This window comes from Scatophagus argus, chromosome 8, assembly GCF_020382885.2.
Source record: "Scatophagus argus isolate fScaArg1 chromosome 8, fScaArg1.pri, whole genome shotgun sequence".
Lineage (NCBI taxonomy): Eukaryota > Metazoa > Chordata > Actinopteri > Scatophagidae > Scatophagus > Scatophagus argus.
In genome coordinates, this window is record NC_058500.1 from 25,703,531 (window position 1) to 25,728,739 (window position 25,209).

Sequence of the window (25,209 nt, forward strand, 5' to 3'; positions counted from 1 at the left end):
GAGATCTAGAGTTACAAGTACGGAGACAAGACCTCTATCAGATGCCAGGAGAAGGTTGTTAGAAACTTTTATCAGTGCTGTTTCAGTACTATGGTGTTCTCTAAGATCATTTCAAAAAGGTAGTTAGAGTGGAGATGTCGATGTAGCTGCTCTAGGACAACCTTCTCAAGGATGTTCTCAAGGTTGGAAAGGTCTGTAATTAACTAATATATCTCAGAGACCACTTCACAATCTCAATTTTTATCTCAAAATCTGCATTAAGCTCTAAGAGATAACCTGCACGAAGTCATCGTATTTTCTGGAAAAATGGTCAGTAGGCACTGATCTGTTACCTTAAATATAATCTTGTTGGGTTAGATGTACAGCATATTTACCACGGTGATGTAAACTTGTAAGGAGTGAACCACCATTGCAACTCTGAAAACCCAGGGGTTAATGCTGAAGTTACCTTGCTAACCACAAATCCTGCTTCAGATGACAAGGTCAGTTTTTTCAGTTTAAAAAAAATGGTGTCACATACGGTATTATATCCACCACCAAGATTGGAATGTCATGAATTCCAGGATTTTGGAAAGGTTGTCAAGCAAACATCCTCCTCATCCTTAAGGAGCTCTGCTGCAGGCTACAGCACAAGAAGCAAAAATAACATATCTGTTTACATTCTGAGCAAACTGTTAATGACATCACATCTGCTTAAATTTGAATTTGAATGTCTATGAAAAACACAATATCACTGAAGACTGATCATCTAGACACATTCTTATACTGTGATTTTTAATAAAATTGCAATACAGATGAAGTCAAGTAATTGAACTGAACTGAACTGAATGATTAGGACATGTAAACACCTCTGCACTTGCAAATTCCATTATAATGCCAAATATAAACCTACCTTTTCCTTCAAAGAACCAGCATGGAGAGTTGTTCCTGTCCCTATTTGCAACAGCTTACTTCACTGCCTCTGCTCTCTGCTAGTTGATGTGTAGGGAAAGGAAGTGAAACCAGGTGCTACCCAGAAAGAAGGAACTAAAACCAAAATTGGCTGGTCAAGTGGTCAAAAGAGTACCTTCAATATTCTGTCCATGTCTTTCCTACTGGAATGTACCCTACTCACTGGTGACATTGTTAGCACTCCAGAGAATTTTCAGTGTTCAAATATGCTCTGTACTGGAAACTTACTGCAGAAGGTCCCAGCTGGAAGCCCTGGGCAGTGATCCGCACTGTGTCTCCTACTTTGGCCTTATTGGGATCCATGGACAGCTTGGGTCCTCTGGGAGCAGCTGATAGAAAAGTACAGTACCACATAGGACTGCTGTTTAACAGTGCAACAACTTTCAGATGTCTGATGATGATGAGCCAGTACCTCATTTTCATGTAACTGTGGTATGAACCACCTGAAGTAAAGCAATAGAAACCATGCTGAGGGCTCAGTCTGACCCATTTTCTGTTTGTTGTTGTTCAGTTTGATTTAATGAATTCAGTGACTTGTCTCTGATAATTTGTTGTAGCCCTGAATTTGTCCTCCTATAATTTTGTTTTTTTGCATATCAATTGTGTCAGGAGTCCTAGGGGTAGGCCACAGATAATTCTGCATTTTCATTGTTATTATAACCAGGTGCTCTGACTAATTGTGTTGAAATTACGTTCATGTTCAAATTACATGAACTCAGACAACTTTGGACAACCTTACTGGAGTCCCTGAATCTACAATTTTAATTATGCAAAACTTCACAGTGCTTCGAGAGCACGTGCTTCACTAAGTTTCAATATTTATTAAGTTGCAGGGTATGTTTAGCTAATGGCTTATGAAAGAGTGTTTATTCACTTTGATAATTATGTTCTACTGATGCATTAGTTTTACAGTAATTTGAGAAGACTCTCCCAGCATGTAACTCTGTTCTACAGTGACAGCAGCAGATATGAGAAATTAATTGGACATGATTCAGGTACTTAAATCAATATGCAAAACAATTAATATCACAGAAATTGAAATTGTATGGAAATATATTTGTCTCTATTATATTCTCTCTATTCTCTATTGTATGAACAGCTCAAAAATCCATGTGTAAAAGTGTAATGTAAATATATATATATATATATATATATATATATATATATATATATATATATATACACATACACATATGTACACATATCCCACAAGCAAACCAAAAATAAAAACTACTGGGGAAGGACTTCTGAATTGCTGCACACTAATTGACAAGCACACACATTTTTCACTTTTTTACTTTTCACTTCACATTTATCATCTTAGACTTCAAGGTATATACTGTATGTCACATATGAACAACCTGACATGCTTGTTAGCTCAGCCAGTGTGTTACTGCATGACTCACCCAATGTGACCTCTGCCTGCATGGGCATGGACAGAGCTGGGTGGTTGACCTCACAGCTAAACAGAGCCTCGTTGTCCAGCTGGGGGTTAAGGCTCCAGGTCAGCATGGCTCTCACCTCCATGGTGCCATCACCTGCTGCCTGCTGCTGTTGCTGAAAGTAGTAGAGAGGGTCGCTGCTTTGGACCCAGCGGGGGAACTCCAGGCTCACCACTGTCTCAGGGATCACCTCCATGGTCGGCTCGGGGTCTGACTTGGATCCATGCTCTCTTCCCTCTTTGTGGCCATCAATGCCATCTTGGCCCAGCCGTGCCAGCTTAAACTCCTGTTCCAACAGGGACAGGGACTTCAGGAGTTTAGTGTCATCAATGTCTCGAGTGGCGAGAGCTTGAGAGCTCCAGAGGCCTGCCTGATTCCTGTCTCGACTATTTTCTTGCCCTAGGTGCTTGCTTTGGTCTCCCACTGAGGAAGAAGACTTGGCAGTTGGTATCACATCTATAAGCTCACCATCCCGCTTGAAGTACACCTGAAAGGCAGGGACAAAGACAGAAGAGTTTAACAGGAGCAGTGGTAGCATTTAAATCTGTGCAGTCTTAGTCTTTTAGGGGGGCAAGCTTTGTTAAGTTAAATGCATTGTCACAATTACAGTTGGTTGCTGTGGTTCAACAGGAACAAGTTCAACTGCAGGATTGCGCACATGGTTAGTATCAGAGAGATGACTGTTCCTACTGATGAATCTCATTTGCCATTTAAGAAACATTCCAGAAGAAGAGGAGTTATAATCAGAGCCACTGTCATCATTTCAAAACACAAAGCCTCAATACCAATACTGAGTTCAAGATTTTTAGTCACTGGTTGTTGACTTTGTTTTTCGTCTGTTTGACCCAAACAGTTATATCATTCTTAGTGTAAAAGTTGATGTTAATATCATATTAAGAATAATGTGAATTTTGACCAAAAAACTGAGGACTTTGTGTTTGTCTTTAGATAGATAGATAGGCTTCATTCATCCCCAAGGGAAATTCACAAAAATCTGGAAGTATCTACAGACTTAAGATATAAAAGATAAAAAGGCATGTAATAAATACTAATAAAAGCACACTACTGAAAGGTTAAAAAGACTTTAAAAGTAAAAAAAAGTCTGGTACAAGCAGAGTGTGTAATAAGGTGCATAGTGAAAAGTGTGTAGTGCAGTGCAGATTCCAGTTGAGAACAGGAATGTTAAAGTTAACACCCCCCTCTGAGTGGAGTTAAAGAGCTGCATATCGTGGGGGAGAAACAATCTCCTCAGTCTGTCTGCCTGGAGATGATGTTTTACAGTGGATGCAGTGGATTGTCCATGACTGACAGGAGCTTAGGGGCAGTCGTGGATCAGCGGTTAGGGTGTCGGACCCGTAACCGGTGGATCGCTGGTTCGATTCCCCGTCCCGGTGTCCATGGCTGAGGTACCCTTGAGCAAGATACCTAACCCCCACTGCTCCCCGGGCGCTGCACGCGGTCGCCCACTGCCCCGGGTTTGCTGTGTGTGTGTGCACGTCACTTGGGTGGGTTAAATGCAGAGAACAAATTTCGTTGGAGTGAGTTCCCTCCAATGACAAAATATGTCACTTTAATCTTTAATCTTAAATCTTTAGCTTGCTCAGCACCTGTCACTCTGCCACAGATGTCAGGCTGTCCAGCTCTGTGCCCACAACAGAGCCTGCCTTCCTCACCAGTTTGTCCAGATGTGAGGCATCCCTCTTTTGACTTTGGGCTTTGGACTAAATGATAGGTTTGGATCAAAAATGGCTGCAACTCCCCCTTCTCGGCTGGTGTCCTGAGGAACGTGAGTGTTAATATGACTGTGGGGAGTGGATTCATTTATGCTCACATATTCTTCTGGCCGAAGTCAGGTTTTCGGTTAAACAAAATAAATCTATATTATAGTCCAAAATTAACTCATTTACTAGTACAGCTTTAGATGAGAGAGATCTAATGTTTAACAGTGCACATTTAATTCTCCTATTTGTTGTAGCTATGGAGGTGTTGGCGTTGATCTTTATTAGATTTTTAAGTATAACTTTTTGTATTTGATTTAATTAATTTAAGTGGTCGGGGGACATACACAGTCTCTACGGGATATTGGGTGAGTAACTGTCCTAATGAAAACTCAGAGATGTGTGTACGACTGCAATTCTGCCTCCTGGTCTCAAGTCTGGGTTGTCAGGGTTTTGGTTTAGTGAGAAACTGAGTCAGATTTCTAGATATGAGAGCTGCTCCATCCAAAGTGGGTGGAGCAGCTCCATTAAAATTAGAATAAATAAAAATATAAATGTACACAGTAACACTAAGTTTAAGAATCCCATAGAAATAGTGTCAGTGCCTTGTCCTCCCACAGTCCAACTAGCAAAAAATTTAAGAAGTGTCTCTTAAAAATACACACTAGCAATTATTCAGAACCAAAAATAGGACAATCAGGAAAGCCTCCTCAGTCCAAACCTGGATGGTTCTGGTGGTGGATTTGGTCCTGCAGATCAGAATTCTGTAGACAGGGATCAGCTCCACAGAGATGTGATCTGACATGTCTAAGTGAGGAGCTGCTACAGCCTTGTATGCTCCTGTGACGTTGCAGTAAATCTGGTCCAGTAAGTTGTAGTCTCTGGTCAAAAAGTTGATCAATTTGTGGAATTTGGGGAGAACAGCTTTTAATTCAGCATGGTTAAAGTCCCCAGCCACGATCACAGCCGCCTCTGGATTAGCGTTCATTTGGCTGCTAATCAGGCAGTACAGCTCCTCCAACACTAACTTAGCATTAGCTCGCGGTGGTATGTAGGCCGCTATGATCATGACAGAGCTGAGTTCTCTAACCTGTTCCTGGGAAGGCTTTCCACAAGGTTTAGGAGTGTGTTTATGGGAATTTTTGACCATTCTTCCAGAAGTGCATTTGTGAGGTAAGAAACTGATGTTGGATGAGAAGGCATGGCTTGCAGTCTTAGCTCTAATTCATCCCAAAGGTGTTCTGTTGGGTTGAGGTTAGGACTCAGTGCAGGCCAGTCAAGTTCTTCCACACCAAACTCGCTCATCCATGTCTTTATGGACCTTGGACCTCTTCTTGAGCGAATCTGAATCTAATCTGATCACATGAAGTTTGGAGGTCTGTAGCTATTGAAAACTGGTAACCTCTGCACACCATGCGCCTCAGCATCCGCTCTGCTCTGTAATTTTACATCACCTACCACTTCGTGGCTGAATTGCTGTCATTCCCAGTCTCTTCCAGTTTATTATAATACCACTGACAGTTGACTGTGGAATATTCAGTAGCAAGGAAATTTCACAACTGCACTGCACAGGTGGCATCCTATCACAGTACCACACTGGAATTCACAGAGCTCCTGAGTGCGGTCGATTCTTTCACAAGTGTTTGTAGAAGCAGTCTACATGCCTAATTGCTTGATCTTTCAGAATTCTTCTGAATTCAATTATTTGGATGAGTGAGTGGAAACTTTTGGCAATATAGTGTATCTCTGTTCTTGTACTGTTAGACCTTAGTGCTGCATATGACATCGTTGACCATTTTATCTTATTATACAGATTGGAACACCTAATTGGCATTAAAGGAACTGCATTAAGCTGGTTTCAGTCCTATTTATCAGATCGATCTGAATTTGTCCATGTTAATCGTGCATTTTCCATACTCACAAAAGTTAGTCACAGAGTTCTGTGCTCAGACCAACTATTCAACCTTTAAATGCTCCCATCAGTGATATCATTAGGAAACACTCCATACATTTTCACTGTTATGCCAATAACACACAATTATTCATAATTATACATATCAATGAAATCAGATGAAAAAAATCCAGCTTGCCAAACTTCAGGCATGTCTTAAAGACACAAAAACCTGGATGACTGGCCAGTTTTCTACTTATAAATTCAGACAAAACTGAAGTTATTGTTCTGGGCACTGAACACCTTAGAAAAAAATTATCAAATGATATAGCAACTCTAGATGGCCTAACCTTGGCCTCAAGCTCCACTGTAAGGAATCTAGGAGTTGTTTTTGATCAAGATATGTCCTTTAACTCACACATAACACAAGTTTCAAAGACTGCATTCTTTACTAAAAATAGGCACATTCTGAGTCAGAAAGATGCTGAAAAATTAGTCCATGCATATATTACTTCCAGGCTGAATTATTGTAACTCCCACTTACCAGGTTGCCCCAATAAGTCTCTAAACACTCTCCAGCTAATCCAGAACGCTGCTGCACGATTACTCACAAGAACCAGCATGAGAGACCATATTTCTCCCATACTGGTTTCTCTACATTGGCTGCCTGTAAAATTCAGGATAGAGTTTAAAATTCTTCTCACATATAAAGGCCTGAACGGCCAGGCACCATCATATCTTGATAATACCCTATTATCCCACCATAGCTTTACGTGCCCAAGATGCAAGGTTACTTGTGGTTCCTAGAGTCCTCAAAAGTAGATTGGGAACCAGAGCCTTTAGTCATTAAGCTCCTCTGCTGTGGAACCATCTTCTGGTTTTGGTCTGGGAGGTGGACACTCTCCCTACGTTTAAGAGTAGACTTAAAACTTTCCTTTTTGATGAAGCTTACAGTTAGGGTTGGCCTCGGTTGGCCCCTAGTTATGCTGCTATAGACTTAGACTGCTGAGGATCTTCCATGACGCACTGAGCTCTCTCTTCCTCTTCCTCTCTTTCTGCAGACATTTATGTCCCATTAATGTATGTTACTAACTCAACTTTTTCCATGGAGTCCTTGTGCTTTCTCGTCTCGCAGGTTCCCATGGATCATGGATGGACCTCCTGCTGCGGTCCTGCTCGAAACTACTGCTTTGTCATGATCAATTTTAAATCTACTACTACTCTGCTGAAGCTTTTACCATTATTATTGTTACTAATATTGCTATCATAATCACCATAATACCTTCTGTATACTTCATTGTCATAATCATTATCTACAGTTCCAATACTTCTGGTGTTATTACTGCTGCTATGCATCTCTGCTTGTGTGCTCCTTCTCTCACGCTTGCCAAAGGGACTGCTACAGTCATCCCCTAGTGACTTTCCACTAACCAATTGACTTATTTCTTCATACTCAAAACATGACCATATTATGTCTTTAACATTTTGATTGCATCACAAACATTTTGCTGCAGTATAAATTCTTATTACATTATCTGTAGGTCATTTAAAGTAAATGACCAGAATTAATCTGTAATATTATGCAGACACAGAAATATAAATAACCTACATTCAAAATCAGTAGAGCCGTACACACTACTTGATTTATATATACAAGTATGTTGGTGGGCAGCTTACAGATAAATGCTACTGTGTGTGTCTTGTTTATTGCTCATAGTGCATAGTCATGTGACTGAAGTGACTGGTGTCTACCATTATCAATAGCACTATACAGAGGTTAAACAAAAATGAACTGGCATCCTAGTTAAATGATGATCACATGTAATACTGCTTCTCTTTATCGCAGAACAAATGACAAGCCACTCTCCTCTGGACTTTTGTTTTTAATCATGTATATGGCTGTTATCTGGAGCAATCCCCTAGAAATTTTTCCAAGAGGTCACAGAGGCTAGAGACCAAAGCTGTAGCTGCAGCACTGAGCATGACCATTGCTGTGTTTACCTCTGTGAACACTAAACATTTCAAATTCAGCAGTGCTCTCCTCTTTCCTAGCACACAAAACAGTGACACAATTTTGATTATGAGGCCTGAGTCCCCCAAAAGAGAAAAAGAGTAAAAAGGCTCCATCTCACCATGGGAGCTGGCTTTGCCCCTGTTACAATGCAAACCAGAGTGAAGTTCTGGGCCTTGTAGCGGCTGAAAGGAGCTGGGCTGTTGGCTGCCACCACAGAGATAGACTTGGGAGGTACTGCAAAGAAAATCCAAAAAGCTATTTAAAGGAGTCTCTTTGATTTGTTGAAGAAAAAACAAAGAAAATGTATACACTATATAGACAAAAGTATCCAGACACAATCCATGGGCTCCATGGTGTGAGGCGGCGAGCTTCAGGTAGGGGGATAGGTCTCTCACTGTTAGGCCGAACACTAATGCAGGATGTCCGACCTTCTTGGAGTCCCTGGGAGGTGCTCCGACTGGGGACTTGAGAGTTCTGCTGGGGGTTCTACTTCAATGTCGATGTGGGCGATGACAGTGACACCTGGAGGGGTGTGACTGGGAAGAACGGCCTCCCCAATCTGAACCCGAAAGGTGTTTTGTTGTTGGACTTCTGCACTAGCCACGGTTTGTCTATAACAAACACCATGTTTATGTATAAGGGTGTCCATAAGTAAATGTGACACCAGGACACCCTAGGCCGGAGGTCAATGATCGACTTTGTGGTCGTGTCATCTGACCTTCAGCCATATGTTTTGAACACTCGGGTGAAGAGAGGCTGAGCTTTCAACCTGGTGGTGAGTTACATCCGCTGGAGTGGAGGAAGCCGGACAGACTTGGCAGACCCAAACGTACTGTGAGGGTCTTCTGGGAACTTCTGGCAGAACCCTCTGTCAGAGGGGTCTTCAACTCACACCTCCAGGAGAACTTTGACCAGATCCCAGGGAAGGCTGGGGACATTGAGTCCAAGTGGACCATGTTCTCCGCCTCCATTCTGGAAACTGCTGTTCAGAACTGTGGTCGTAAGGTCTCTGGTGAGTGTCGCGGCTGGCTTGAGGGACTGCTAAGACAGCTGATGGGTATCAGAAGACCAAATGTGCTGCGCCCCGAGCAGTTGTGGAAGCAAAACTTGGGTCTGGAAAGAGTTTGGAGAGGCCATGGCGGAGGACAGTCGGTCGGCCCCAAGGAAATTCTGGCAAACCGTCTGGCACCTCAGGTGAAATAGGCTGATCCATTCATCACCCAAGCTGAAGTCACTGAGGTTGTTGGGAAGCCTCTCAGTGGCAGAGCACTGGGAGTAAATAAGATCCATCCTGGGTACCTTAAGTCTCTGGATGTTGTGGGGCTGTTTTGGTAGATATGCCTCTGCAACACAGTGTGGTGGTGGGGGACAATTCCCTTGGACTGGCAGACCGGGTGGTGGTGGTCCCTCTTTTTAAGAAGAGGGACCAGAGAGTGTGCTCCAACTATAGAGGGATCACACTCCTCAACCTCCCTGGGAAAGTCTATTCCAGGGCACTGGAGAGGAGACTTCGGTCGATAGTCGAATCTCGGATCTAGGAGGAACAATGCGGTTTTCGCCCTGGTCGTGGAACACTGAATCAGCTCTATACCCTCCGCAGAGTACTCGAGGGTTCATGGGAGTTTGCCCAACTGGTCCACATGTGTTTTGTGGACTTGGAGAAGGCATCTGACCGTGTTCACCACAGCATCCTGTGGGAGGTCCTTGGGTATTATGGGGCCCAGGGCCCTTTGCTAAGGGCTGTGTGGTCTCTGTACTCCCAGAGCAGGAGTCTAGTTCACATTGGCGGCAGTAAGTCAGACCTGTTGGCCTCTGGCAGGGCAGCCCTTTGTCACTGGTCTTGTTCATCATTTTCATGCAGCGACAGCAGTAATGCGGTCGATGTATCAGTCTGTTGTGGTGAAAAAGGAGCTGAGCCAAAAGGTGAGGATCTCGATTTACCTGTCAATCTACGTTCATGAACTTTGGGTCATGACTGAATAAACGAGATCTTGGATACAAGCAGCCAAAATGAGCTTCCTTCGCTGGGTGGTGGAGTGCTCTCTTAGAGATAGGGTGAGGAGCTCTGTCACCTGGGAGGAGCTTAGAGTAGAGCCACTGCTCCTCCACATCGAGAGGTGCCAGTTGAAGTGGCTCGGGCATCTGTTTCAGATGCCTCCTGGGCACCCATGGGGATGTGTTCCGCACCTCCCCCACCAGGAGGAGGCCCAGAGGAAGACCCAGGACACGCCAGAGGGACTATGCCACTCGGCTGGCCTGGGAACACTTTGGGGTCCACCAGGAAGAGCTGGAGGAAGTGTTCAGGGAGAGGGAAGTCTTGGCATCCCTGCTCAAGCTGCTGCCCCCCACGACCCAGTCCAGGATAAAGGAGAAGAAAATGGATGGATGGACGATTAGCATGTTGTTTGTTTAATTCATATAAAACAGAAATTAAGAATTGTTTTTAAGGAGTGGTTACTTGCTCGAGCCACCTTGAGTACTCATCCAGCCATTGCTATAATGTGTTACCAGATAGAGTCGGTGAGAGCAGTTTTTTGGTTTTGGTGTCTTTATACCCCATATGGTACCAAACTTGACAGCCTCAGCTGTGATGACAAGATTTCAGAAAGATGCACACAGTCACCGCACCCAGCTGTTGTTCACCAAGAAATTGTGAACAGCAATTGTTACCTGTCTGCCTATAGCAGTTGTTGCTATTGGTGGGTTGAAAATATTATAATATTATATATTATAAATATTATAAGACAACCCAAAATTCATGAGACCATCTCTGAAATTAATACATACCTATGACAGTGAGAAAGATGTTACCAGAGGCTAAAATGACTTTGTCCCTGGAACTCCTGTCATAGATCCCCACATGACACTCATAAAGGCCATCATCCTCCATCTGGACCTCAGGAAGCCTGTTACACAAAATAAAGTTTTGAGTTTGAATTTTTTAAAAATATATTTTTCATTTTTATCATCTTATATTTGAGAAGTTTACGCACCCTACTACTACCATTGTCAAAAGAAAGTATGCTATGGGTGTGGGTGTTATCATTCCTCCGAACATTTCTGTCTCTCAGAGGATATGGGTTATTAGAGCATAACAAAACTCGCACAGAAGTAGAAACCTGTCTTACCGCACAGTTGACTGGTAGATCAGGTCTTCTCGTCTGCGGTTGTCCTCCATGTGAGTGTAGCTGGTATTGTACATGGAATCATAAGTAAAAATCTTCTGCTTGGCAGTGCCTCCTTCAATCACCTAAGAGGGGCAAGTACATTAGCATTTCTGAATTTGAATACCATAACCACAAAAGTAGACATTGATGCCTGGTTTTCTTCTGCACTATGCACATTGCATATGGCATTAGCATCTCTCTGGCCCTGCCTGTTACATTGGAACAACGTCACATGCATGATGCATGTTTGTAGGCTCTAGTCAAGTCAGTTATTTGTATATCATAATAGGAGTTACCTCAGAGCACTTTTTACTTTTAGAGAAGATCTAGACTGTGCTAGTAATACAAACCTTTATGTTTTAGAATATGAATTCATATGAATTCAGAAAATGAATTCATAATAAAAAGAAATCCTTTTGCAGTTCGAGGTGTTCGGTCAACACTTTTACAGATGTTTTGTTTATAATGTAGGCCACACAGAAGATTTTTGTTTTATTTTTAATTAAAGGAGACAAGGGAACGTCTGTAACTGCACCATCGTTCTCTAAAAGATATGACTTATTCATCTGATCAGTGTCATGTATTCATCCTCATGCTACACATTGTATATATTTTTTGAATGTTGTAATAGGGCTGCTGACTGGATCCTTGTTTTATGAAGTTTTGTAATTTCTTGTAGTATTTGCTTAATGTCACATGGCAGAGTGTCTTTCTCTTCCTCACTGCTTCTGATCCAAATTTTAGCAGGATAGATTTTAGTGCAGAAACACCCCATCAGTTTTTCTTACCCACCATTCTGCAATGCTGAAAAAAAGGAGTGGGAAAGAGAAATAACAGCTCACATAAGGCTGGTATCTTATTTCTTGTTTTTTGAGATTTGTAATTTCTTGCTGTATTTGCTCAATATCTTCATGACCTTGCATGGGAACTCTCATATCTGTGTTATGCTGATTTTCAGCTAATTAAATATTTTTTGTAGCCCAAGTCTATATTTAGTACAGAGTCCTTCTCTTAGTGTGTATTGCACAGAGTGATCTAAATTCACCTGTGTGCTCACTCGAAACCACACAATCTCTCGAAGACTGCCATCTGTTTGGAAGTTGCACTTCAGTGTGACTGTGTCTCCAATGACAACATGAGGAAGAGGCTCAGTGGAAACAGTTAAATAACCTGCAAAAGAGAGAGGAATGGGAGACATTTTTACATTACTTCACATTTTCCTGTAAGGCTTCTATAATATAGTGATATTATAAAATTATCACGTAGCCCACCAATAAATCAACAGTGAAATCTGGACTTGATGTACTACAGTCAGCAGCGTCACCGTTGCTTTACAGCTCTTAAACAACTGAAAACAGCTGGAGACTGGCTCCATACAGCTCATCTGGTAAAACCCTAATCTCTGGAATCCCTGAGATTCCAGACTGATTTAAAAAGACATTATTGATACAGGCATTATTTTTTTAAGCAAAAACCTACACTGTAGCTGCACATACGTGAACACAAACAGTACAGGTGTCACTAGGAGAGATCATTCATTACCGTCATAGCACCAGATTCTGAGTATAAGCATATTCCTCCACAGAAAAACACTTTCTATATCGCTCTCTTTTGTGATGCAAGATTCAGGGTAGCAGGTAGCAGGGTATTTTGCTGTAAAGCTCCAGAAATGCTTTGTGGACTAAGAAACTTCACCAAAGGTGATAATGATTGAATTTTCATTTTTGAACTGTTCTTTTAAAGCTCAGTTGAAGTGGACTCAAATTTAAGAAATATTGTTGTTCTGTTGGACTGATGTGTTGTCACATCAAAACAAGGACATCTGCAACAGAAACAAAAGTAACTTCCACTTTATTTCTAGATCTGTATGGAGCAAGACAGTAATCCTTTAAAACAGAAGGACAGTGGCGAACTCTTGCTGGACGAACCAACATGTCCAGGCATTCATAAGTTTGAATGACAAGGATGCTGTTCATGGAGCTCTTCAGTCTGCTTTTAGAAACCAAAAGATGCAATACACAGCTAATTATTAAATTTAAAAAAAAATTAAGGATCTCAATGCACACAGTAATTTGACTCAGTAAAGGTGCTGCCTTGTGCCAGCAGAGACCTAGAGTAATAGAAAATAAAGAAAAATTCAACAACACTTACATTACATTTACCATAAAAACAAAAACCCAAAAAAGAACATAGTTCTATGACATAGTATCTATGTCGATGTCATCCAGGGACATCTACGGGCTTGACATCGAGGTAGTGGGAGCGTACAGGTACCTGGGTGTTCACATTAACAACAAACTAGTCTGGTCAGACAACACCAGTGTCCTGTAAAAGAAGGGACAAACTCACCTACACCTGCTGAGGTGATTGAGGTCCTTCAGAGTGTGCAGGACACCACTAAGGACCTTCTCTGACACTGGTTGCATCAGCAACCTTCTATGCAGTGGTCTTTTGAAGCGGAGGTATCACTTACAGCAGGGGTCAGCAACCTTTAGCATGAAAAGAGCCATTTGGCCCGTTTCCCACCAAATTAAAACCCACTCGGAGCCACAAAACCTATTTGACCACTAAACTGAAAATAACTAATAATAAATAACTGGCCCTCTCTTAGCCATGAGAGCCACAGAAGATGGATGAAAGAGCCGCATGCGGCCCCAGAGCCACGGGTTGCCGACCCCTGACTTAGAGGCATAAGCTGATAAGGAGGGCGAGCCTTGTCCTGGGCTGTCCTCTGGACTCAGTGGAGATGGTGGGTGAGAGGAAGATGCTGGCCAAGCTCTCAGGCACAGTGTAAAGTGTAAAACAGCAGTGTATCCTAAGGCTGCTGCTGTGACTCTTCCTCTATGGTAGGACCACCTAAATGCTCAGGTCACCACTAATAAACCACCATTTTACTTACTCTTAACCTGTGCAATACCTCAGTTGTACATATGTATAAATCCTTTTTACACAATTGTATATTTTTCTGTAATTTTTGCCCTTGTCAACATAAAGAAGAACTTTGTACCCCCACAATCTTATAATCGTTTAACGTTCTTTAAACGTTAGCTACCCTAGTCAGTTTACTAGCGATAGCTTCTGTGTCTCCCGCTCAATCTCCTGCTCAGTGTGTCACGTGTTTAGTTATTCCTTTGCCTCCTTCAGAGGAAAATGGCAAATGTAATAAATGTAGTTTATTTGCAGTGCTGGAAGTGAGGTTTAGTGAATCAGACATGCAGCTCCACACCATGAAACAAAGTCTTTATCTGTTGTAGTTAGCCGGCCCCCAGTAGCTGCTGCGGACCGATCAAGTGTAGCTTCTTCTAGCCGGCCCCCGGTAGCTCCCGAGCAGCTGGGAAACCAGGGAGGCTGGGTGACTGTATAGAGGAAGCATAGTCGCTTCCAACAGGTTCTCCCCACTAAGCAACACTGGGGCCAGAACGGGCGACGTATCTGAAACTACTGGCTAAGAACAAGCCTAAATACAGTATATTGGTAATACATGTCGGCGGTAACAACACCCAGCTACACAAGTTGGAGATCACTAAAATAAATGTTGAATCGGTGTGTACATTTGCATTCTCTGTACAGTGTACATTCTCTGTACAAGACTATGTTGGACTCCGTAGTTTTCTCTGGACCCCTGCCCAATCTGACAAGTGATGACATTTTTAGCCGCATATCATCATTCAATTGCTAGCTGTCGAGATGGTGTTCAGTAAACGATGTGGGCTTTGTAGATAATTGGCATACATTGTGGGGAAGAGGGGAAGACTTGGTCTCGTTAGGGGAGACGGCATTCATCCCACTTTGGATGAAACAGCTGCATCGTCCATACTCACAAAAGTTAGTCCCAAAGGTTCTGTTCTTGGGCTGATACTATTCACCCTTTATATGCTCCCCATCACTGATATTATGAAGAAACCATACATTTTCACTTTTATGTAGATGACACACAATTGTACTTTGTGAAACAAATCAGCTCGCCAAACTTCAGGCATGTCTTAAAGACATAAAAACCTGGATGACTTACAATTTTCTACTTCTAAATTCAGACAAAACAGAAGTTATTGTTCTGGGCCCTAAACACCTTAGAAACAAATTATCCTATGATATAGCAACTCTAGAGGGTTAACCTTGGCCTCAATCTCCACTGTAAGCAATCCAGTTAGTAATCGAGTTATTTTTGATCAAGACTTTAACTCACACATAACACACAATTTTGAGTCAGAAAAAAAATTAGCCATGCATTTATTATTTCCAGGCTGGATTTATTGTGACTTCTTCTTATCAGGATGATCCCAATAAGTCTCTAAATACTCTCCAGCTAATCCAGAATGCTGCTGCATGATTACTGACAAGAACCAGCATTAGAGATCATATTTCTCCCGTAATGGCTTCTCTACATTGGCTGCCTGTAAAATCCAGGATAGAGTTAAAAATGATGATGCACTGAGCTCTTGGTGCCTCTCCCTCTCCTTTTGTTGTGTATTTTGGGGGGAGCCGTGCCCTAGAGGTTGGAGAAGCGGCTTGTGATCGGAGGGTCACTGGTTTGATTCCCCCACCGGACGGGCAAGAAAAATTTGGGTGTGTGATTAATGCAAAAAAATGCCCCCCCCCCTTCATTAGCCGGCTCTTGTGCCCTTGAGCAAGGCACTTAACCCCCCAATATGCTCCCCGGGTGCTTGACGCTGCTCCTGTGTGTGTTCACTGCATGTAATTTGCCGGGTGTTGCATGTGTGTTCAACTAAGGATGGGTTAAATGGAGAAGTCAAATTCAGTATGTGTATGTAAAAAATATATATACTGCCAATAAAGTTGATTCTTCTTCTTCTTCTTATGTCCCATTAATGTATGTTATTAACTCAACTTCTTCCCCGGAGTCCTTGTGCTTTCTCATCTTGCTGGTTCCCATGGATCATGGTTGGACCTCCTGCTGCGGTCCTGCTTGAAAACTACTGCAATTACTACTGTGTAGTCATGATTTATTTTAATTCTACTTTACTATTCCATACAACTACTAGCATTATTATTGTTACCACTATTGTTATCATAATCACCGCAGTATGTTTTGTATTCTTCTTCATTATCATTATCTATAGTTCCAATACTTCTGGTATTATTGCTGTTGATACGCATCTCTGTTTGCATGCTCCTTCTCCCCCATCCATCCCTGCTCTCTCTCACACCAATAGGGCTATATCATTCGCAAAAAGCAGAGATGGAATCTTAAGGCCACAGAACCTGACACCCTCCGCCACTTGGCGGCGCCTAGAAATTCTGTCCATAAAGATTATGAACAGAACCGGTGACAAAGGGCAACCCTGACGGAGGCCAACCTTACTGGGAACGAGTTTGACTTGTTGCCAGCAATGCAAACCAAGCTTTCACTCTGACAAAACAGAGATTTTAATGGCCGTAACAACAGACCATCCACCACATATTCCCAAACAACTCCACACAGAATGCCTTGAGGGACTTGGCCTTTAGCCTGCACAAGACACATGTGGACTGGTTGGGCAAACTACCATGACCCTTGTGAGGCTGTAGAGCTGGTCTAGTGTTCCACAACCAGGTCGAAAATCGCATTGCTCCTCTTGGATCCGAGTTTCGACTAACGGACAGCCTCTCCTTTCCAACACGCTGGCATAGACTTTCCAAGGAAGGCTGAGGAGTGTGATCCCTCTATGGTTGGAACACACCTTCTCGTCCCCCTTCTTGAAAAGGGGGAGCACCACCCCAGTTTACCACTCAGGGCACTGTCCCCGATGACCATGCAGTGTTCCAGAGGCGTGTCAGCCATGACAGCCCCACAACATCCAGAGCCTTTGGGTACTCAGGATGGATTTCATCCACCCGTAGGGCATTGATGTTGCAGAGCTGCTTAAATGCCTCAGCATCTTCTGCCCCAGTGATGGGAGAGTCTCCCCCCAAGCCCCTCAGCTCTGTTTCCTCCAAGGAATACATGTCGGTGGGATTAAGGAGATCCTCGAAATTTTCCTTCCACCACCCGACAATATCCTCAGTCCACTCCCACTGTAAACAGTGTGAACAAAGTGCTGGTTCCCCTTCCTGAGCTGCCGGATGGTTGGTCAGAATGTCTTCAAGGCTGACCGAGTTTTTCTCCAATACCTCAACCATTGCCGTACTTACTTGGTGCCATTCCAGATGGTTACCTGTAACCGCAGCTCCCGTCAGGTTTTTTTTTGTTGTTGTTTTTGTTTATTTTTTGGTTTAGTCCTGTTTATTTGTTTTTTGTCCCTACTTCTGGCACTGCTACAAACGGATGCCTGCCAGAGTTGCTCTATTCTTTGTGTTAGGTTTTTGTTAATTTCTTTAAGTTAGAATTCACTTTTCAAACATTTTATTTGCACAGCATAGCGTGTTTCTTTGTGGAAATTAACTATGCAATTTTTCTACATTTTTATTCAGAAGCTCAGAAGGAAACATCAGGGATTCAGAGCAGGGAAGAGACGGCGACTGGCGAGGAGCAGGTATAGACCATACCTTCATGGCTATATCTGGGGATTTTAACCACATCATAATGGACTCAACCTTGCCCAAGTTTAAACAGTTTGTGGACTGCAGAACAAGGGAAAATAAAACACTGGATCTGCTATATATTAATGTGAAGGAAGCATACAGCACCATAGTTATCCCCCCTTGGGCAAATCAGACCACAACCTAATTTACCTCAAGCCCCAGTACATCCCTGCTGTTCAGCGACAACCAGTGACCTGTTCGGAGGTGGCCACAGGAGGCCATGGAGACCCTGCAGGGTTGCTTTGAGGCAACTGACTGGGATGTTTTCTGTGATTAAAGATTAAAGATTAAAGATTAAAGATTAAAGATTAAAGTGACATATTTTGTCATTGGAGGGAACTCACTCCAACGAAATTTGTTCTCTGCATTTAACCCACCCAAGTGACGTGCACACACACACAGCAAACCCGGGGCAGTGGGCGACCGCGTGCAGCGCCCGGGGAGCAGTGGGGGTTAGGTACCTTGCTCAAGGGTACCTCAGCCATGGACACCGGGACGGGGAATCGAACCAGCGATCCACCGGTTACGGGTCCGACACCCTAACCGCTGATCCACGACTGCCCCCTAGCACATGGGAAGGACATTCACACACTCACGCACTGTATTACGGATTATATTAATTTTTGCATGGATATTATACTCCCCACAAAAACAGTTCACTGCTTCCCCAACAATAAACCATGGGTGACCAAGGACATCAAGGCAGCCCTGAATAGGAAGAAGGCTCAGGAAGGGGGACAGGGGAGATGAGGAGAGCAGTATAGGAGGAAGCTGGAGAGCAAACTGGCCCAAAACAACACCAGGGAGGTGTGGAATGGGATGAGAAGCGTCACTGGTCAAGGAACAAAGATTGCAACAGGTTTGACGTTGTGGACACTTCCCACCCCTCACCAACACCTCCAACACCTCTCTGGGAGTCATCACACTTCCTTGACTACTCCCCCACCCCTCCCCATCACCGTGGACTTCAGCCTCAACCCCACCCTCTTAACACCCCTCCCCCTCCAACACCATTGTCTTTTCCTAACAGGTCAGAGCCTCCAATCACCATCAGCAGGGATGCTGTGAGGATGGAGCTCAGCGTCCAAGCAAGTCTGCAGGCCCAGATGGCTTGAGCCTCAAACTCCTGGAAGGATGTGCGGCCCAGCTGTGTGATGTATTTCACAGTACGTGAGGAGCACAGGGGCTCCTCAGGGGACGGTCCTCTCGCCCTATCTGTTCACACTATACACCTCTGATTTCAGGTACAGCTCACAATCCTGCCATGTGCAGAAGACTCTGCCATTGTGGGCTGCATCACCGGTGACCAGGAAGCTGAATACCAAGGTGTGGTGGACAGCTTCATGGAATGGTGTGGACAGAACCACCTGCAGTTCAACATAGGAAAAACTAAAGACCTGCGGGAGGAAGATGAGTACCCCCCACAACCCTATCAACATCAGGGGTACTGAGGTGGACATTGGGGCCTGCTACAAGTATCTAGGGGTCCACATAGACAATAAACTGGACTAGACAGTCAACACCGGTGACCTCTACAAGAAAGTCGTCTTTTCCTCCTGAGGAGACTCAGGTCTTTTAATGTCTGCAGAACAATGCTGCAGATGTTTTACCACTCAGTGGTCTCCAGTGTCATCTTCTACGCTGTGGTGTGCTGGGGCAGCAAGGTGAAGACAGTTGCCAACAGGATCGATAAGCTCATCAGGAGAGCTTGCTCTCTCCTGGGAGTGGAACTGCAGTCTCTGGCAGAGGTGTCTGAGCAGAGGATGCTGAGGAAACTGCTCAACATCCTCAACAAGTATGCCACACTGGAATCCTACCGCAGAGACTGCCAAGATGCTCCACAGAGCGCCACAAGAAGTCCTTCCTCCCTGTGACTATCAAACTCTTCCATTCATCCCCTTTCTGCACATGTGGGAATGCTCCGTATTATTTACTGAGAGAGTTCATGTCCACCTTTTTTAGCATTGTTTACACCCCCCCCCCCACCTCAGCTGATGCAGCGGTGGCCCGTGAAGTTGTCAGCTTCACTGCGGCCAAATGGTTATTACAGGAGATTTTAATCATGCTTCACTGAATAAAACTCAAAATAATGTTCACCACTATGTTGACTCCCCCACCAGAGACAATAAAACACTAGATCTCCTGTATGCTAATGCCATGGATGCCTATGACACCACAGCCCTTTCCCCTCTCAGCAGAAGGCAGCCCGTGCACACCAGGACGGTGAGGAGGTGGACACAGGAGGCTGCAGAGGTACTGCAGGACTGCTTCGAGTCAACAGACTGGGATGTACTCTGTGAGCTGCATGAGGAGGACAGTGATAAGATGACTAACTGCATCACTCAGTACATCAGATTCTTTGAACACACCACCATGCCAGTCTGGACTTTGCACTGCTTCTCCAACAGCAAGCCCTGGATCACCAGTGACCTGAAGGCACTTCTGAACAAGAAGAACAGGGCTTTCAGGTCTGGAGACAGAGAGGAGCAGAGGAGGGTGCAGCATGAACTCAGAGACATGTTGAGGACATGTAAGGACAACTACATGAGGAAACTGGAGGCCAAACGCCAACAGAACAGTGTGACTGATGTGTGGATGGGAATGAAGCACATCCTGGGGATGAAGAGGAAAGACAGGCAGAAATTATGGAGCCTGGATAGAGCAAACCAGTTCAACCCCCAGGCCCCCCCACACCCCACACTGTCAGAAATTAGAAAATAGCTCAACCCACCCCCCAGCATTCTCCTATACAGCACCTCTCCATCTGCCCCTCCTCCTTCTCCCCCACCTCCTCCCCGGAAGACATCATTGGCATCTACCCCTGCCCAACAGTGACTACAGGCCAGGTAAAGAGGCAGCTGGAAAAACTACCTCAGCGAAAGGCTGCAGGCCCTGATGGCATCATACCCAGGATCCTGAAGACCTGTGCCAGTCTCCTGTACTGGGACATCTGTACAACCTGAGTCTGAGTCAAGAGAGAGTTTCGACACTGTGGAAGACAACCTGCCTGGATCCAGTCCCCAAGAAGTTGATGCCATCTGATCCAGCAGACTGCAGTAGTCGCCCTCACATCTCATGTGATGAAGGTCCTGGAGAGACTGGTCTTAGTCCAGCTGAGGCCACAGGTGAGGACGTTTTTGGACCCACTGCAATTTGCCTACCAGCTCCATTTAGGAATCGATGATGCTATCATCTACCTGCTGCAATGAGCCCATTTGCATCTGGATGGTAGAGGAGGCACTGTGAGGATCACACTCTTTGATTTCTCCAGTGCTTTCAACACCATTCAACATCTGCTACTGGGTGAGAAGCTGCAGGCGATGGGTGTTGACGACGCAAGGATCTCCTGGATTACTGACTACTTGACAGGAAGACCACAGTTTGTCCATCTGGGTGATGTATTGTGGTGGTCAGTGATGTAGGAGCTCCAGAGGGAACTGTGCTTTCTCCCATCCTCTCCACCTTATACACCATTGACTTTCAGTACAACTCTGAGTCATGTCACCTGCAGAAGTTTTCTGAGGACTTAGCTGTTGTCGGGTGTATAAGAGAGGGAGAGGAGGAAAAAGGTGGACAACTTTGTAGAGTGGTCTGAGCAGAATCACCTGAGACTGAATGACAGAATGTCAGCAAGACCAAAGAGATGGTGATTGATTTCAGGAGGAAGAGGATGCTTTCACAGCTACTACAGATCAGGGCTACAGATACTTGGTCGTGGTGTTCGGCAACAGACTGGACTGGACATCTGATACCGACACTGTTTACAAGGGGATGGAGGGGATGAGCAGACTCTATTTCCTGAGGAAACTGAGATTCTTCAACGTGTGCAGCAAGATCTTGGGAATCTTCTACCAGTCTGTTGTTGTAAGTGCCATTTTCTTTGCTGTTGTGTTTTGGGGCAGCAGCATCGGAGTCAGCAACACCAACAGACTTGACAAGATCATCAAGAAGGCTGGCTCTGTACTTGGTCTCAGGCAAGAGTCTTTTGAGACCGTGGTGTAGAGAAGGATGCTGAATAAATTGTTATGCATCATGGACAATGATCAGCACCCTCTCCTTCACACAGTAGACAGACAGCGGAGAACCTTCTCTCACAGGCTGCTTTCTTGCCACATGCAATTAGACTGTACAGTAACAGCTAAACCCTGGTCACTGCACTTTATCTGTTTTTTATGCACTCAGTGCATAACTCACTGCACCTTACATTTTATTTTATTTTGCACAACATTCAATACAGCTTTGTTGTATATATATTTTTATATTTCTTTGTATATTTGCTATTTTTACAGTACAGGTTATTCTTTTTGTATAGGTTATTCATTTTTTTCACAGTATCACTGTGTGTAATGCTGCTGCTGCACTGTAATTTCCCAGCCTGGGATCAATAAAGTATCTATCTATCAATGAATTGCTCCCACCTTCGGGTTTTTGCTTCAGGGATGGCCCGACTGAAGGCACCTTTCACCTCCGATGTCCACCAGCAGATTCAAGGATTGCTCAATGGCAGAGTGGACCATGGCTCACTGGGACTCCATGGGCCCCACCACCAGGATGCAGTTGAAACGCTGCCTTAGGTGGGAGTTGAAGACCATTCTGACCAGGTCCTCAGCCAGACGTTCCCAGCAAACCCTCACTGTTCGTTTGGTTCTGCTAGGTCTTTCTGGCATACTTCCTGCTGCCTGATCCAACTCACCACCAGGTAGTGATCAGTTGACAGCTCTGCTCCTCTCTTCACCCGAGTGTCCAGAACATACATCCGCAGATCTGCTGATATAACTACAAAGTTGATCATCAATCTGCGACCTAAGGTGTCCTGATGTCAGGTGCACTTATGAACACTCTTATGTTCGAACGTAGTGTTAGTTATGGACAAACTGTGACTTGCAGAGAAGCCCAGTGACTGAACACTGCTCAGGTTCTGATCAGACAGGCCGTTCCTTCAGGCCAGGACAGGCCTGCTTCCAGGCACACCTCTCCAAGTGAGTGTTGAAGTCCCCAAGCAGAACAATGGAATCCCCAGTAGAGGCATCTTCCGGAACCTGTCCCAGGGACTCCAAAAAGGGTGGGTACTCTGAACTGTCAGACAGTCAGGACCCGTTACCCGACCCAAAGGCACAGGGAAGCAACCCTTCCATCCACTGGGGTAAGCTGTGAGCCTATACGTAAGGCCACTCCTGCCCTCCGACTCTCACCCAAGGCAACTCTAGAAAAGAGTCTAACTCCTTTCAAGGAGACTGGTTCCAGAGCCCAAGCTGTGCATAGAGGTGAGCCCAACTATACCTAGCCGGTATCTCTCAACCTCTTGCACAATCTCAGGCCCTTTTCCCCACCAGTGAAGTGACATATCATGTCCCAAGTTAGGTTTTGGATATTTCTCATTTGAATTTAATTATTTTACATATGATATTTAAGTTGATATTTAAATATGTTTTTTCCACACACTTTCACACTCACACCTAGGGGCAATGCAGAGTAGCCAATTAACCTAATGTGCATGTTTTTAGGATTGTGGGAGGGAGCCAGAGTACCTGGAGAAAACCTATGCAGGAATGGGGAGAACATGCAAACTCCACGCAGAAGGGCCCAGACTGGGATACGAACCTGAAACACTCTTGCTGTGAGGCGACAGTGCTAACCACTGCACCATCTTGCCACCCCAGATTTGCACACGGCATATTAATTACTCATGAGAAATAGAATTTATTATAAAGAATTCACACCCAATCCATGTGAATTTTGAAAATTTTTGTGAAATATTACATTTCAAGTGTGAAATGTTATATTTTACATGTGAAAGGGTGACACATGCTGTCATTTTTAAGGGACTGAAACAAAGCTCCAGCCTGTCATCTTTACAGTATCTATGTGTGTGTTGTGGGGGGGGGGGGTTGTTGGGTGAACTGTCGAGGACCTGAGAAGCAGCCCTTTGACACATGAACTGGGACCAAAGGCACCTTGCTGAGCAGCAGCCTGACAGTGCTGGGAGGCACTCTAATGCCCTCTGTTATCACAGTCAGCCTCACCTCCACTATGCTGGCCTCTGCTGCATGATGTCAGCCTGCCAACAGATTATTTTCCCATGTTTTTCCTCTTAATCCTAAATCCTAAACCCAGCCATTCGCTAAGCTCTGGTTTCACCACACCACACACACACACACACACACACACACACACACACACACACACAGACAAACAATGTGGCAGAAGATTAACACATATCAGAATAACACTGAAATGATTTTAAAAAATTGCACTTGCACATGGTAACTGATTCATAATGTCCTCTGTAAACAACAGAAATCAGTTATTTAACTGAGGGAAGCATATTTTGAAATGAGAAGGTTAATGAAATCAGATATTGAGGAGTGATATCACTGTCTCTGCTCAGTTTAGGTTTGGCTGTGGATTGTGGTTGCTATTGCCCTAGTTACTTGTCAATCCCTACTAAATTTAATGAGAATCAATGGCTTAGTGTTTCTAGAGGGCTGTGCACTCTGAAGTGCTTTTTTCCCATGTCTTGTGTTGCCTTTGTTGGAGGAGATAAAGCTGGCTTACCCTGCAAACTTGATCTTCTCTTCTGTAAATTTTTAACAGTATAGAAGGCAGAGTCTGCCCTGTCATGTGGAACACTGTTTCTGAACAAAAACAAAACTAAACAAGTTCTGAAGTTCACACTGACCAAACAGTGCAATTGATGTACTTTGTTTCTTTTCTTTTTTCTTTTCTTTTTTTCGACCAAAGGAAGCTAGAATATTTTTAAATTAATGTAAAATATGAATAAACATTATTTCGAACAGATTCAAACCTCAAACAGTGGAGTCCAAACCTTGTTAGCCTAGCTTAACATGAAGACTGGAAGCAGGGGAAATCAGCTTTCATTTAAGTTCAAAAATACACCCATCAACACCTCTAAAACTCACAAATCAGTGTGTTGTATCTGTTTGTTTTTGTACACAAACACTATAACAAGACTAAGACAAGGGTCTACAGGTCTGCCGGAGCATAGCATTGAGGTAAATGCTTTTATACTTAGCAATGAAAGCAGATGAACATAATCGGCTAACCAAACTTCAGGCTTTTATGGTCCTGGAATAACGTTTTATAGGCAGTCCATATGGGGTTGTAAAGGAGGCCATGACCTCCTTTACAATCCCACTGTTGATAAACAGCTTTTTGCACGTCGTTAAAATGAGCGCCACTTTAAAGGAAGCCTCTGTTGCTGAATTGGCCTTCTTCGTCAGTTTGGTGAACAGAGACTGTTGCCATTGTAGCGTTGTCTTCAGCTCCATTATCTTGAATAGAATCTGTCAACCTGGAGAAGAGGAGAAGAGTCACAATCCATGAGACTGTGTTGACACTCCATCGGCGTCAAGAAGCTTTACGGGCTAGCAACAGTAACTAAGGGGGACTCGGCTTTTGCAAAAGGTCAATTAAATTTTCAAAATTTCAAATTAGTCTATGCATTTATCACTTCCAGGCTGGACTATTGCGGCTCTCTATTATC

At 44.0% G+C, this 25,209-nt stretch overlaps 1 protein-coding gene across 1 annotated transcript; it reads right to left on the minus strand.

Annotated features, from left to right (window-relative positions):
* Positions 1-342: 342 nt before the first annotated feature.
* LOC124063698 (immunoglobulin superfamily member 21-like) lies at positions 343-24,320 on the minus strand. The gene is made up of 8 exons (XM_046397617.1): positions 24,261-24,320; positions 12,229-12,353; positions 11,145-11,266; positions 10,804-10,922; positions 8,135-8,250; positions 2,358-2,880; positions 893-1,280; positions 343-622 (listed from the first exon to the last, which is right to left on the minus strand). The coding sequence occupies exons 3-7, from the start codon at positions 11,216-11,218 to the stop codon at positions 1,126-1,128; spliced, it is 987 nt and encodes a 328-aa protein (XP_046253573.1). The 5' UTR covers positions 11,219-11,266; positions 12,229-12,353; positions 24,261-24,320; the 3' UTR covers positions 343-622; positions 893-1,125.
* Positions 24,321-25,209: the final 889 nt, after the last annotated feature.

Coding starts and splice junctions, on each gene's coding strand:
- LOC124063698 (XM_046397617.1), bottom strand. CDS start 11,218: ATGTACAATACCAGCTACACTCACATGGAGGACAACCGCAGACGAGAA. Junction 8,251..10,803: donor CATCTTTCTCACTGTCATAG/GTATGTATTAAT, acceptor TTTTCTTTGCAG/TACCTCCCAAGTCTATCTCT. Junction 1,281..2,357: donor GCAGGCAGAGGTCACATTGG/GTGAGTCATGCA, acceptor CTTTTCTATCAG/CTGCTCCCAGAGGACCCAAG.